At 41.5% G+C, this 15,732-nt stretch overlaps 1 protein-coding gene across 2 annotated transcripts in view; it reads right to left on the reverse strand.

Moving 5' to 3' along the window:
• IGFBP3 (insulin like growth factor binding protein 3) overlaps positions 1-7,812 on the reverse strand; it is a 30,909-nt gene extending 23,097 nt beyond the window's left edge. Inside the window, exons 1-2 of one of the 2 annotated variants that reach the window (XM_072153123.1) lie at positions 7,577-7,812; positions 7,063-7,436 (exon numbers count right to left, since the gene is read on the reverse strand). In XM_072153123.1, coding sequence (XP_072009224.1) covers positions 7,063-7,411 — 349 coding nt within the window. In that variant the 5' untranslated portion in view covers positions 7,412-7,436; positions 7,577-7,812. Of the gene's footprint in view, positions 1-7,062; positions 7,437-7,514 lie in introns of both variants that reach the window. The other variant, XM_072153122.1, reaches the window with a different exon arrangement.
• Between the last annotated feature and the right edge of the window lie 7,920 nt (positions 7,813-15,732).

Below are 15,732 nucleotides of genomic sequence, written 5' to 3' on the forward strand. Positions count from 1 at the left end.
AGCAGTTAAAACACCAGCTCATTTTTTTTTGTACTCTGGTCCCCTTGAGGTCCATGCCTACATTATCTGATGTCCATGATCCAATGGATCCATGGTCCGCTGTAAAGCCAGTCTTTTTTTCACAGACAGTTCACAGACAACAAAAACTGTTGTTTGACTCTGAAACGTTTTTTTTTTTTACTGAGTTTTTTTGCGCTCATTCTGGGGAACCTGGCATTATGCCTTCTTACGAAAGTTAAAGAAGAAAGGCCCATAACGGATGCCATACAGACATGGAAAAAAAAATGGATCGCTTTTAACAGACAAGCCTTGAGTGAATAAGCACTTAAAACACATGCAGAGAAAAGGTCATACACAATAGGCCACATAATAACATGGATTGTGTATGAGCGCTAAGAAGTAAATGGGGATGTGTGCTAGCTGTAGAAGCAACAACTAGCACACGACAAAAAATATGTGTTCTTAAGAAAGAAGCCTTTGTTTTGCCATATGAAGTCTTTGTTTCATGATATTATGACACTAATAACTTTCTCATACTTTGATGACATTTGGGTGCCGTTTTCTGTTACATGGTTCACTGCTGTGAATAACTATAATTTTTGATATATCAGGGTGGGCTATACCTAACAGGTTTATGATTTTTTTTTTTTAAATAGATTTTTATATAATTTCTAGGGGAGGGCATTCAAATTTTTTAGGGTTTTAAAAAAAAAATTCTTACTGTATTTACAGCCCCCTAGGGTACTTTACCCCTAAGGTGTCTGATGGTTCCTGACATATACTGCAATAGAGCTGTTGCTCCTTCATGTTGACACATGCGATTGGTGCCAGTGCCAATTGCGGGTGTTAACACTGGGTGTTTGCAAACACCTGCTTATATGGAGAGGGCAAAATCCCTTGAGCCCTTTCCATACTCCTATAATGGCACTCTGAAGAACTATTACACCACATGTTGTAAAGGAATTAATGCTTATATGAGGAAGGGCGTATGTCCAAAACGCGTTATTGTAGCATTTTATGTAAAGACAACTTTTTAGCGTGACAGCTTTTTAGATTGTTTTACTCGAAGTGTGCAATTTATTCTTACCAAGCGTGATATTTCACAACAGCCTTGGTCAAACACAGTAGCCAAGATAGGATGAACGTTGGAGAATCAAAGTGGCTGTACTACTCTTTCAGCGTGTAGGCACTTCTGACATCTTCTGATAGCAAAAAATAATGTCACAATAACGGTCCAAGATATACCAAAACGGTATTGCCACTTGTCTACCATTCAGCAGAAACTAATGTCTGGCTTGTCAATGAACCATGCGGAGGCAATGGTAGCAGGGAGTGGAGGGCAACATTGCCACATCCAGGAACTTTGCCAGCTCAGTGACCTGATCTGGAGAATGTAAGGCAAATGAAATCTGGAAGAAGTTGAACTTGAGATTCCTGGAACTGCATGGGACCCAGCTTCCAGGGCGCTTGGAGGATATCCTCTTTCACCCTATAGAAACACACTCTGCATAAGATAGCTCCTTGTTCAACTGCACTCTATGTATGCCAGCTGCACTGAGAACACTTAATGTCAACTGGGTCATCAGTAGGAGGTCATTGCAGATAGGTATGGCAGCCATATGCTAGCCGTATGAACAGCAGCTTGCATATGGCTGCCATAGAAGTGGATTGTGCACAGTACAGCAAGAGAACACTTACTGATAAAGAATGCTCTCCAGGGCATAACTACAACCATAGCAGCTGCTATAGGGCCCTCAAGGTCCACTATCACTATCATGCGCTGTGGTACATCTTCATAACAGGGGCCCAAAGAGTTGGAGGGAGTTGCTCAGGCCCCTGCCTCGCTATGTTGCGCTGCCTGCGCACCTTCCTTGGTAAGTCACAGCCTTAGTAATTAGCAGGCCCACGCACTCATCCACCATGTCCGCACTCGTCCTCGTCCGCTCGCAATCTGGTCACATGACCCCATGGCGCAACATAAGCATTGATGTGTGGAGCGTGGCAGAGACAACACCAACGCAGATACAGAGAGGATACATCTTTTTGTAAGTTATGGTGAATCTGTGTGTGAACATGCTGTCCATATGCTGTATGAATTTATATGATGTATGGTGTGTGTACACTGTATGTATGACGTCTATATTCTGTATGTATTTGTGTATATGCTACATGTATAAATATGCAGTATGTGTGTATATATTGTATGTCCAAGTATCTATATACAATACAATATAGAGTTTTCTTTATTTTCATGACTATAAAAATTGTAGATTCACACTGGAGGCATCAAAACTATGAAAACATGTGGAATTATATACTTAACAAAAAAAAGTGTGAAACAACTGAAATGTCTTATATTACGCTTTGCACAGTTCTGGCATTCTCTTGATGAGCTTAATGAGGTATTCACCAGGTGCAGATTTTCCTGTTGCAGCCGACATAGTGAAGCCACAACACAAAACTGGTGCAAGCACTTCATAAATACAGTTAGCACATGTACTTACATGTAAACTACCCCTGAAAACTGGCACACTCAGTGTTTGGGACACTTTTTATAAACTTTATGAGTTTGTATATATTGTATGTATCAGTGTGTATATATTGTATGTATGAGTGTATGTATGTGTGTATGTCTGCTAAAGGAATCTGTACCGTAGCGTTTAAAATGACCAAATGTTGCACAGCCACTCTCTGTGTATCAGGGAAAGTCAGACTAGGCTGAGCCAAAATTTCACCCTGTGTTTTCCAAAATACACTTATTAACCACCATATACAGGAGCCATTGTCTGCTGCTGCTATGGCAGTTAGAAGCTGAGCCGTGATTGGTTGCTATTCTGCCACAGGTCATTAATATGAGCTCTGAGTATTGATTGTTTACTATAGGCAAGGAGTCTAATACAGCTTATGTGTGAGGTAACATGGATAGAGATACAGAGATAGGGGAAGATTTATCAGAAATGTCTGAGGTAAAAATGTTCCAGTTGCCCATGGAAACTAATCAGAGATCAGCTGTAATTTTATAAACAGCTGTGGGAAAATGAAACTTGAGCTCTGATTAGTTGCCATGGCCAAGTAGAGCTTCTGATAAATAGAGGCAGTCACTGAAAGAGAAGGTCAGTGACGGACACAGACGGTCAGTGACAGAGAGCAGAAATCTCTTTTAGTTACGGGGCATGCTCTATCTTTCACCATACTTACGGCCAAGTTGTACAGATTGCTATGGAGAAGGGAGGGATGTAGAGGGCCGACCACTCCCCCTTCTCCAGCCGGCGGTATGCTACATGTATGTGAAAGGGACCTAAGTTTATAAAGAAACAGGCTGCCATGTACAGTTCTAATTAACAGCTTTTATCTCTCTCCATTTTCCAGGTAGACTACTTTTGTTTCTCCTCTATGTGGGGATATGCATTAATGTGTTGCTCATTAGACCAGCACAGAGTAGATCTAGACTAGTCTTCTGCTGTGCAGAATTAGCAGTGTGTCTGATGCTGGTGCTGTATGACTGGCAAGTCAAAATTTGCACCTCCTATTAGTAGGTCTAGTTTTCTGTGCCATGATAATGAATTTTCGGGTGCATGGGCTAGGTCATGCCCCTTTTCCAGAAAACTGCCTAAAGGGTCTAAAACCCTCAATAAATGTGGCGAACACCATTTCAGTAGCAAATTACTCCAGTATTCTTGGCATAGAAAGATTGATGCATCTCATCCTGTCTGTTTACAGAGCTCCGAGAAATGTAAATGGTAGAATCAGACAATCTAGGGTTAAAATACCCTAGGGGTCTGAAAAATAGTAAAAAATTAAAAAAAAACCCCTAAAAATTCAAATCCCCCCTTTCCCTATAAGTCATAAATATAAACAGTAAAAAACAAGTTACTGTATATACTTGTGTATAAGCCAAGTTTTTCAGCACAAAAAATGTGCTGAAAAACCACACATCGGCTTATACACAAGTCAATTTAAAAAACAAAAAAAACTTATATACTTACCTTCCGGAGGCCCCGTGCTTGGCGCGGCTCCCCGATGTCGGATCGGCTCCTCTTTTGTCTTCTTCCTGATGCTCCGGTTTCCATGGCTCCTCTTCTGTAAAAGCCAGTAGAAACGCGGCAATACGCTCTGCCAGCTGGCGATTACTATGACATCAGAGGCCTCATTATAGTGTGCGCTGGCCCGCAGATCGCATGGCCGCGGCTCTGCCGGCTTTTACAGCAGACAGAAGAAGAGGAGCTGCGGAGACCGGAGCATGGCTACTGAAGGGGGTTTAGCTGTATGCTACCTGTATACTGGGGGTTTAGCTGTATACTACCCCATAACGGAAAATAGCGCCAAAGGTCGAGAATGACACTTTTTTGCCATTTTGAAAAATTCTATAAAAAGTGATCAAAAGGCCGTACAGTCCTAAAAATACGACCCAAGGAATAAAGTAGACATGTCATTTGGGGCGCACAGTGAAAGTCTTAAAATCCAAGCCCACAAGAAAACGGTGCAAATGGGTTTTTTTCACCAACTTTACTGCATGTGGAATATTTTCCCCGCTTCCCAGTACAGAGCATAGAATATTAAATACTGTCACTATGAAGTGCAATTTGTTACGCAGAAAACAAGCCCTCACACAGCTCTCTACATGTAAAAATAAAAGAGTTATAGATTTTTGAAGGGGAGTGAAAAATGGAAATGAAAAAACAAAAAAGGGCCGCAGCGGGAAGGGGTTAAAGCATTCTATGAGCAGTATTTTCAAATAGAATTGTTTTTCTACCCGTTTCTTACTTTCAGCTTGATAATGAAAGAAGGGCTGAGCAAGGAGTGAGAAGATCTTCAGTAGGAAAATAATGCCAATAGCAGACTATAGTCAGGAAGAAAAGGTAACTATATAAACAAACAAAGTTAAATTAAATCTAAGTCAGCAGTCAGCCCCTTAGACATACAGGCTGGAATATGGAGCTCTACAGAGGTAGAACCTGTTACAAATGTGGAACTCTGCAGCCTGTATTTTTACAAACTTAGCAGAATTTATTACTTGACACGTTGTTAAAAAAATAAACTCAAAAGATTATAAAAATAAACATAGTATGTGATTTTCTGGATTTTTTTCTTAGATTCTGTCTCTCACAGTTGAGGTGTACAATACAAATTAGACATCTCTATTTGTCAGCATTTTATCAAATACTTATTTTCACCACTGCATATGAGCACAACAGGAAATTCCCCACTAGTGTATCCAGAAAATATATACGTTAATACATTAAATCAGTGATGGTTAACCTATGGCACTAGTGCCAGAGGTGGCACTCAGAGCCCTTTCTGTGGGCACTCAGGCCATCACCAGAGATGACTCCAGGTAACTTCCTGCAGTCCCAGACAGCCCAGGACTTGCTGTGCACAGAGCTATTTTGAAGTGACAGTTCTACCTGGGACTATTTTCTGCTTTATTGGTGTCCCCAGGGTGCTGCTATCAATGAAAACTGTGACAAAGAAGGGAGTCTAAATCACAAATTAAATTTCTGAGTTGGCACTTTGCGATAAATAAGCGGGTCTTTGTTGTAGTTTGGGCACTCGGTCTCTAAAAGGTTTGCCATCACTGCATTAAATCATTTCAGATACAAAAAGGTTGCTTTAAATAGTATATTAATATAAAGTGCAATATAAATATTGGAAGTGGTGATTAGACGACTGACTTCTTGCTCCCAAAGTAGAGAGTATTGTTAACAATTTGAATTCCACCCCTGACACTATTCAGTAAGAGGCTCCCTTTATCCCTGCACAATAATAACTCTTTGTAACTCTGGGATGTATCAGAATGTTATAGGAGATAGGTAGATTAATGACTGACAGAATACAAATATAAAAGATTTATAGATGTATAAATATAAAGTACAGGCAGTCCCCGGGTTACATACAAGATAGGGTCTGTAGGTTTGTCCTGTTGAATTTGTATGTAAGTTGGAACTGTGCATTTTATCATTGGAATCCCAGCTAGACCTTTTTCGGTCTCTGTGACAATTTGATTTTAAAAATGTTGGGTTGTCATAAGAATCAATATTAACCCTAAAGCTTCATTACAGACACCAGTGATTACTGTTACAGCTGATCATTGTAGCCTAGGACTAAAGTACAATAAATTACCAATATCCAGAGGTACGTTTGTAACTAGGGGTCGTATGTAAGTAGAGTGTTCTTAAGTAGGGGACCGCCTGTACAGAGATAGCTAGATAGATGATAGATACAGTAGAAGAGATATAGAAAATATATAGTTAAATAGGCAAAAATCTAAATAAATGGTTATATAGATATGAAATAGAAATGATAGGAGATGGATAACTAAACAGATAGATGATAGATATATAGATAGGAGATACACGATGAGCATCTTCACCCGCGAACTCAACCAAGGGGTATTGAAGAATGCCTACCACTTGAAGTGGCAGGTATAAGAAGGAAATACCGAGCTTATTTTTGTTAGTGTTTTAAACCGCGGTATCGCTTCGGCGCAGGGAGGTACGCGCTCGGTGCTTACCATGCGCACGGCTCTCCTTCACTTCCTATGTAGCCGTCACGCGCATGGTAAGCGCTGAGCGCGTACCTCCCTGCGCTGAAGCAGCTTCGGCTATAAAAGTTTAAAAAGTGTTTTAAACCGTGATACAGTGGTTTAAAACACTAACAAAAATAAGCTCCGGCACCAGCTCACCCTGAGCCGGTGCTCGGTATTTCCTTCTTATACCTGCCACTTCAAGTGGTAGGTTTCCTTCAAAGAGCAATACATTATCTGCCCACAAAAGTGCACATGCAGGCCACCCCCTGGTTGGGCATACATGTAACAGGTTCATGTCAGGATATATTATGTGTGGGGGAAGAGGGGTTCATCAACAAGCTTGGGAGCGTTTCCATACAGGGCTGTCCAAGTAAATGTAATCTTTGCCTTGGATTTAGAATACAATTCCTACGCATGCATTTTGTATATATACTAAAAATGAAAGCTGTATGTCACTGTGAATCCTGAAAACACAACCTGATAGTTTAGAATCATGTAAGATGTATAGAAAAGGTAGGTTGGCAGCAGGCACTTACCTTCCAGGGAGTGACTCTTGTCCTTGGTGACATTGGTGCAGACTCCCTGGCCCATGAGTAGGGCATGTAGTGGTTTGGACTCATCAGGTCCGGGTCTACACTTGAGCCCGGAGCCGCACCTCTGGCTGTACACCCCGCACTGGCTGCCCTCGGTCAGGGCACAGGTCCAGCAGCAGCCGCACAGGGGCTCCGGTACCAGCTCGGCACAGTCAGAAGTGAGGGGCTTGCACTGCTCCAGGGCTTTGGAGTCACACGGCTCGCACTGGACTAGCGGCCCCACCGCCGCCGCCGCCGCCGGCAGCCGGCTCAGGCACAGCGCTGCTACATACAGGACGTACAGGACAGCCATAACTATTCTACGGAGATGCGGGGAGCTGCGGAAACAGGAGCGATTATTACATGACAGGTGATAAAGCTACACGTGAGACAGTGTGCAGGCTGCAGGGGCTCACCTGGCCGCAGCGACCCTCACATGCACATGGTGCTGCTCCACTCACAAAGTCTCGGCACTCACTTCTACACTGACAACCTGTGGCGGCTCCGAGTTCCCATGCAGTGTCCCCGCTAGGCCGGCTCTACTTCCCCCTCTCCAGGTTCTCTTCCCCATCTGTTCTCTCATTCAAGTTGTGGCTATATAGAGAGTGAGCCCCGGACACGCCCCGGCACATGCATAGTAAATAACGTCCTGCCGCCGACTACAGGCGGACAGGCGCAATCCAGGCCTCGGTGACCTGCAGAGGAGGAGGAGAAGGGGAGTCTCTGAATGTGATTTGTGTTCTAGTGCACCTCAGAGAACACCCATTAATACGGCGGAGGAGGAGAGGGGGCACTGGCACCTTTTGTTTCAGCCTGCAGTCCTGTGTGTGCTCGCTGTCCACTGACATGCACATGTGACAGGACAGGACTGCTGTGTGGGAGCTAGTCCTTACATGGAGTCCTACTTGCCTGTAGTGTCTACATGTCCTGCAGTACAGCTAATGGAGGTGTGAAATTCTCCCCCTGGGTCTGGTATGGGGTGTGCCTCATCATAAGCAGCCTGAAGAGGCACATAAACCTTTCCTACTTTATATATTCTCAGTAATCCACTATTCTACTCAGCATTAGCCCCCCACACCATGGACGCGTAAGGTCTGTTACACTGACTGAGCCACAAACTTGGGCACAAATAGGACCTGCTATGAGTTTTGTGGCTCATGCTGTTGGTGCACGCACAGGGTTATGGACACCACGGCTGAGTTTATTGGCCCGTAAAATTACTATGGTATGTGTGCTAGTCGACTAATGGCAAGCAACATATGCAAAAACAACGTTCATAGACATTACATGGCAGATTTAGTCAAAGATTTTACCCTTTTCAATTGACATACAGTTAAAACCAGAGGTTTAGGGTGCGTTCCTACATTCAGATTTTCAGATGCAGTTTTTGATGCTTTTAGCTTCAAAAACTGCATCTGAAAAACAGAACGTGGGAATGTACCCTCCCATGCATAATACATGTTTTTTATCACTATCTGACATGAAATCAAAATGAACTTTTTCCTTTTTAGGTGAATTAAGATTACCAAAATGATTTATTACTTTCTGCAAAGTCAAAAGTTTACATACAGATTACAATGACTTTAAACAATATGGGACAGCCCATATAATGATGTCATGTCTTTGAAAGCATCTGATAAGTTTGTTGGCAACATCTTAGTTAGAGACACATCTGTGGATGTATTTGAAGGAACACCTGAAACACACTTCTTATTTTTGTAACAGAATTTATCACAACTCTGATTGGTATGACATGCATTTTTTGCACCAATAAACCATATATCTGTAATTGCTCATTTTTTGCACCAGAAATGATGCAAGGCCATAATTGTGCCAATTTGGCATGAAAATTTGTATAATTAAGGTCACGTGACTTTCCTCACACAGGATCCATAGAGAATTAAAATGGCTAGACAACCCCTTCAACTGAATTAAATGAGACTGTTCTGCAATTCTGGTCATGGGTGTGTTGATTTCAATGTCCAGACCTTTATTGATTGCAAATGGATGCTATGTACACACAATGGGACTTGAATCCTGAGGAAGAAATTGGCGAAACGCGCGTCGGGTCGAGGGGCAGACGGCAGCTACACAGCAAGGTAATGGCTATCCACACAAACATTTGAATATGGATTAGGATAATATGTGGAAAAATACATTAGGAGTCATAGTGTACGTCAGTGATGGGAACATTTGGATAACTATTGATTTAACCTAAAGCCATAGACCTGTCAGTTTTAGCTGTTTGTTTGCCCTACCAATCTTGGTATCATTTTCATCGTAAATGTAATGAATTGGAGCTTGTTGGGTTTTTTATTTGATGAAATAAAAAGCTATTAACTTTTGAACATGTAGGTGGTAAATTCACCTTTATTTTGAGGTGTTTATTTCAGTGTTGGGGGGAGTTTTTTCCCTGATATTGGGTTTTTCCCTGGGTTGTTATTTGTGTTTCCTATAATGCAATTACTGTGTGACACAGGGCTATGTGTATCTCTCTTTACGGGGTGTTTTAATTTTGAATATATAATCAAAATATATTTTCTTAAGAGATGTGTCTGTATTATGGATGTTATTTTTTTGTGGAAAACTACCTGCATACACAACATTATCAGTAAACTGTTAATTTATCATGTCGAGCTAAAGTTAAAAGAATATTGTTATACTGTAAGTTTGTTTCAGATTAATCTGTACTGATAGAGGCTCTGGTGTGTACAGGACATGGAGGGAGTGGACCAATGCTCTTTCAGTTTCTCCACAGCTGCGGACTTTGGAAGGTCCATTATATAAGCATCTGCGCACCAAGAAGTTGTAATAGAATCCTGGCTTTTTAGGCCTTGCAAACAGGCAAGTAAAGCTGTATCATAGTAGCAAAGTCTTGTAAACGCTGGCTGGAGTGTTACATTCTGCAATATCAAGCAGGCATGCACTGCAGTGTGTGGGGATCCTCAGGTTGGACAGGGTATCTCCCCTACAGGTATGGGCCGCTTAGGTGTTTATATTTAACCTAGGCCTAGGCACATTGTGTGGCTGATGGCCACAGAGGGAAAGCCAGCCAGCCTGGCAGGTTATAAAGAGCTGCTAATGAATGACTTCCAGGTGATCGCAGCAAGATTCCAGTATTGAGCGATGCCACGGGCGAGGGTCTTCTGCAGATGGAGAGAAGATCTGTTGGAATCCCCCGCCCTGGAATCACTGGATCCCAGCTGGACTTGAGGCTGTGTAGGTCTAGGCGTGTCACCCCAGTACCTGTCTACTGGTGGTGGATTACGTCGCTGCCCTTGTGTTGTCTTCTGACCCCCAAACCTTCGAGCATTCCGGGGAGCGTTCTTGCTCGCTTCAACTGTGTCCCTGGTATTGGTGAGGGCTATATGGCATGGCACCCCTAGGTGATATCATAGTTAGGATTCTAGGCATGATATGCAGGGTATGGAGCAGAGCATGAAAAAACTTCCAATGATCCAGCCAGGTTCCAATAAAACTTCAGACTTTATTTCATTGTGTGATTTCATTAACCCCCTTCAATCCAACGCGTATCAAACGGTCAAGCCACACACAGACATCCGGCCATGTTGACTGCTAGCCACGCCCAGGGTAATTTAGTGATACTATTTTTAGTAGAAAGTTTTTCATTCTGTATGTCCATGACCATGCAGATTTTATATAAAAATGTATTACATTTAAAGATTGTAAAGATATTTACATATGTCATAGTCACATATGACATGGATGTTTGCACTAACTGTAATTTTAATCTAACAATCTCCACTTTTAGTACTGTAAGGTCAGCATGACTATATTTGCAGGCTATGGGTGTATTATGAGTGTATTATATGAAGACGTTGTAGAATCTTAACTTTACAAGTATCTGTAGAATCTAATTTTTCTGATAACACAAGATAATATTATTACAGCTATAATTAGGTGTTAACCACAACTGTAGCTTGGAATTCAGTGCATTGCAGAACAAGTGTTGCCAATAGGGGTCGCCTTTCCTCCAGATTTCATCTTGATAATGATGAACTCAATCTACAAAGAAGGTATTGATCAACTTCTTCAGACTGAGTACATTTTGTTTAGCTCATTACAGTAAAATTCAGGAAAAGAAGGGGATCATTCAGGTACACTCTGGAGCTCAGTATTTTAGGTGTCTAGCAAAACCACATACATTATTGCTTGTAAATTCTTGCATTACAAAAGACTTGCAATTAGATAACAATGGGTTTCTTTCATATTAAAAAAAATACAGGCACACTATTTGTAGACTGATAAATGCACAAACATGTACACAGACAGTATAATGTTTGTGTATACGTATTATATATAGTATATAATATAATTATTATGCAAGAAGTTGTGCTTGAAACTTTTTTCATGCTGAAGTACTGTGATACTTTGATTACTGGAAGTTCTGTAATACTTTCATAAAGTATTTGAAGGATCAGAGAAGACAGACCCATGTCTAGAACATATATTAATACTGCACTTAACTCAGTGTCCTGAAGATTCAGATGTAGATCCACGGTCGAACTGGGGTGCCTGGGGCCCACTCTACGGCTATCTAGAAATATTCCCTATTTCACAAGAGTTCACAGTGACTGCATTGTTGATTTTATGCCATGGCATAAATATTAGGGATGTAAGCGTCAGTGCTTAGCACTAACTTACCAATAAGAATAACTAACAATAACCCTTCATCTCCTAAGTAAGCTTGTTGCACCACATAAAGAAGACTAGGCACTGACATTAAGGAAAAAGTCTAGATAGTTAATCAGTAATTATGGGATTCAGTACCTCACATGTCACACGTCTTCTCCTTTGGGTACTGAACTGCAGGACAACTTCTCCCTGTTTTTACTGATCACTTTTTTTAAGTTTTTTTAGTTTTTACTTATTTCTCTTATGAAATATTTTATATAAAAGTCCTTATAAATGTTATACTCCTATAAGGGCACTACTCCTATCCTGTATATATGGGCACAGCACAGTACTACTACTCTTATCCTGTATATATGGGCCCAGGACAGTACTACTCCTATCCTGTATATATTGGTACAGTACACTACTACTACTCCTATTCTGCATATATAGGCACAGCATAGTACTACTTCTCCTATCCTGTATAAATGGACACAGAACAATACTACTACTCCTATCCTGAATGTATGGGCACAGCACAGTACTACTCCTATCCTGTATATATCAGTAAAGTACACTACTACTCTTATCCTGTATATATCAGTACTGTACACTACTACTACTCCTGTCCTGTATGTAAGGGCACAGCACAGTATTTCTTCTCCTATGCTGTATAAACTACTTCTATTCCTATCCTGTATACATAGACACAGCACAGTACTACCACTCCAATCCTGTATATAAGGGCACAGCACACCACAGTACTGTTGAGTACTGTTACAGATATTGTTGGGTCTTGTACCAGTTTTGACAGGTGATTGCCAAAACCCTGCGGCCTATGTGAGACCTACAGAATTCTGACCCCCAGTTTATATAGGAATATTCGACGTATCCCTTGATAAGTTATTCACCATGTTATGTAGTTGCCACTATCAGCAGTTCTCCGCCGCCTACATTATACTTGCCACATAAGCAAACTTCTAGTAATATCATAGTAAATAGGTTGGAAAAAGACCCAAGTACATCAAGTCCATCCTTTAAGAATTAAACAAATTTTTTTTTCCCAAACCTGTGATATTTTTGCTCTCTAGAAAGTCATCCAGGCCTCTCTTGTATATGTACATAGATTATGCCATAACAACCTCCTGCTGCAGAGAGTTCCATAGTCTCACTGCTCTTACAGTAAAGTATCCGCGTCTATGGCGATGGTAGAACCGCCACTTATCTAGGCATAAAGGATGTCCCCTTGTCCTGGTCACAGGCCTCTGGTCATCTCGGGATGTGACGGGGGCTCAATGGGTGATCCATGGAGGTCCCATCACTGAGACCCCCACCAATCATCATCTATTATGTGCAGGGGCGTAACTAGGAGAGGCTGGGCCCCATAGCAGATTTTTATATGGGGCCCCCCTTACCCATAAAAAAATATATACATATTTAGGCTGCATTCACATAAACGTGTACCCGCCCGGCTATAGCATGGCAAGCACACGTCGGGCGCGATGGAGAGGAGGAAAGGTGATCGCAGCTCACCCCTCCCCTCTCCATAGAGAATAGAGCCGCATGGTCGTTCTTACGGCCATAGATAGAGCACGCTCTCTCTCTTTTGCGGCCACGGCTCGAAACAGTGAGTACTCGTGCTCACCGTTCCGAGCCCAGGCGTATAGAAGCCTATGGGGAAAGTATATTCGGCAGCAAATTTGCAGCCAGGTATATGTCCCTCATACGTTCTTATGAATGTATCTTTATACAGACATGTTTATACAATTACACACATTTATACACTCCTATATACATACATTTATATACTTATATACACACACATAAATTTCTACACTCATATACTGGCACCTAAATACATACAAGTATAGACCTATACACACATATTTATGCACTCTGTTACACTGTATATACAAACTCAAAAAGTATATACATACATACTGTATATAAACATCACACATACTGCATACACATTATAAACTATATATATTAAACACACATACAGTATACACTGACCATATATACACATACATGCAGTATAAAAATGCCATATACACACATGCTGCATATACATACAGAATATACACACATACAGCAAACACACACACATTCAGTACATACAGCATATACACACGCACACGGGAAATACACACACACATTCAGTATATAGAGTATATACATAAATACCATATACACAGCATATGCAAAAACACACATACATCATATAAGTGCATACATTTAAATGTGCACATATATATGCTTATATACAGTAAATATGTGCGTCTATAAATACAGTAGATGCATATGTACACATATACACAGTATTTACATATATACACAGTATATACACAGTATATACATATATACACAGTATATACACAGTATATACATATATACACAGTATATACACAGTATATACATATATACACAGTACATACACAGTACATACACACTATATACATATATACACAGTAGATGCATATATACACAATATACACATATATACATTTATACACAGTATATGCATATATACAATAATACACAGTATATACATATATACACAATATATACATATATACACAATATCTACACAGATATACACATATATACACATATACACAGTATATACATATATACACAGTATATACACAGTAGATGCATATATACACAGTATATACACATATACATAGTATATAGACAGCATATACACATATACATAATATATACATATATACACATAGATAAATACATATGTATATAGTATATACTTACCTTTTCAGATGTTTTGGGGCTTTATGGGTGAACATCCGGCCGTGGCTTCAGGCGGGTGTTCTGGCGGGTAGGTGGGTGATCGGATGGGTGCTTGTTCGTCCGGGGGGTTCGCTTTGCTTGTTTGGCCTGGGGGGAGGGGTGTCGAGCGGGCGCTTGTTCGTCCGCGTGTGCGGGGGGGCGGGGTTGTTCGGGCAGGTGCTTGTATGTCCGCCGGGGCGGGGGATCTGGTTAGTGGGGCAGTTACTTGTTTGGCCGCAGGATGGGTTTTAGACCGGGCCGTAGAGTGGGGAGGAGGGACAGGAGGGAGAAGTCTGTCAGCGGCCGGCTGTGCCAGCATGCAGGGGGATGGCCGGGCGGTCACCTGTGCCGGGGGGCGGACGGTGTCCTGTGCAGGGAGCTGACGACTTACGGAGGGGGCGGTCGGCTCACGGAGGGGGTGGGTTTAGGAATGGACACAGAGGTAGGGGCCCGGGGGCACGGTCCGGCAGGCACGGACACTGCAGGGACACGCGGAGTCCGTGCATCCCAGGCCCCTTAACCTCACGGGCCCTGTAGCAACTGCTACGGCGGTTGTTACGCCACTGATTATGTGGATAGGGCCTAACTTGGTTCGTGGGACAAACCGTTTAGTAGATGTTGGACATGCAAGTGCTAAGTTTTTGAGGGATGAATTGCATTTTTCAGATACATTATTTGGTGTGTCTATAGCTCAATGAGAGATTTTGTTCTATGGGTCTATGATTACGGGGATACCTCATTTATATAGTTTTCTTCCGTTTGGTAAGCAAAGTATTAAGACCCTTTTAAATTTTTCAATCTGTGTTTCATTGCAGCCAATTGGTAAGATCAAAAACGTTCTTTCTTTTGCTCTTTAATGTACATTCTGCATCCTATCTTGACAAGAAAAATACAGAAATACAGGTATTTTTTAAAAAATTTATTAAGCAAGAGGAACTGAAATATCACATAGTCATAAGTATTCAGACCCTTTGCACCGTATTGAGTAGAAGCGCCTTTTTAGCTAGTACAGCCATGATTAGTATTGGGAAAGATGCAGTTTTTCACACCTGGATTCACACCTGGATTTCCTTGCAGATCCTCTCCAGTTCCCTCAGGTTGTTGAACATGGTGGACAGCCATTTTCAGCCATGACACTGAAAATTTTCTTTTTCTAAAATATACATACTAAGCTCTAGTGGATTTTCCCTTATTTTGGAGGTGAGAAAG

The sequence above is a fragment of the Engystomops pustulosus genome, chromosome 5 (assembly GCF_040894005.1).
Source record: "Engystomops pustulosus chromosome 5, aEngPut4.maternal, whole genome shotgun sequence".
Taxonomy (NCBI): domain Eukaryota; kingdom Metazoa; phylum Chordata; class Amphibia; order Anura; family Leptodactylidae; genus Engystomops; species Engystomops pustulosus.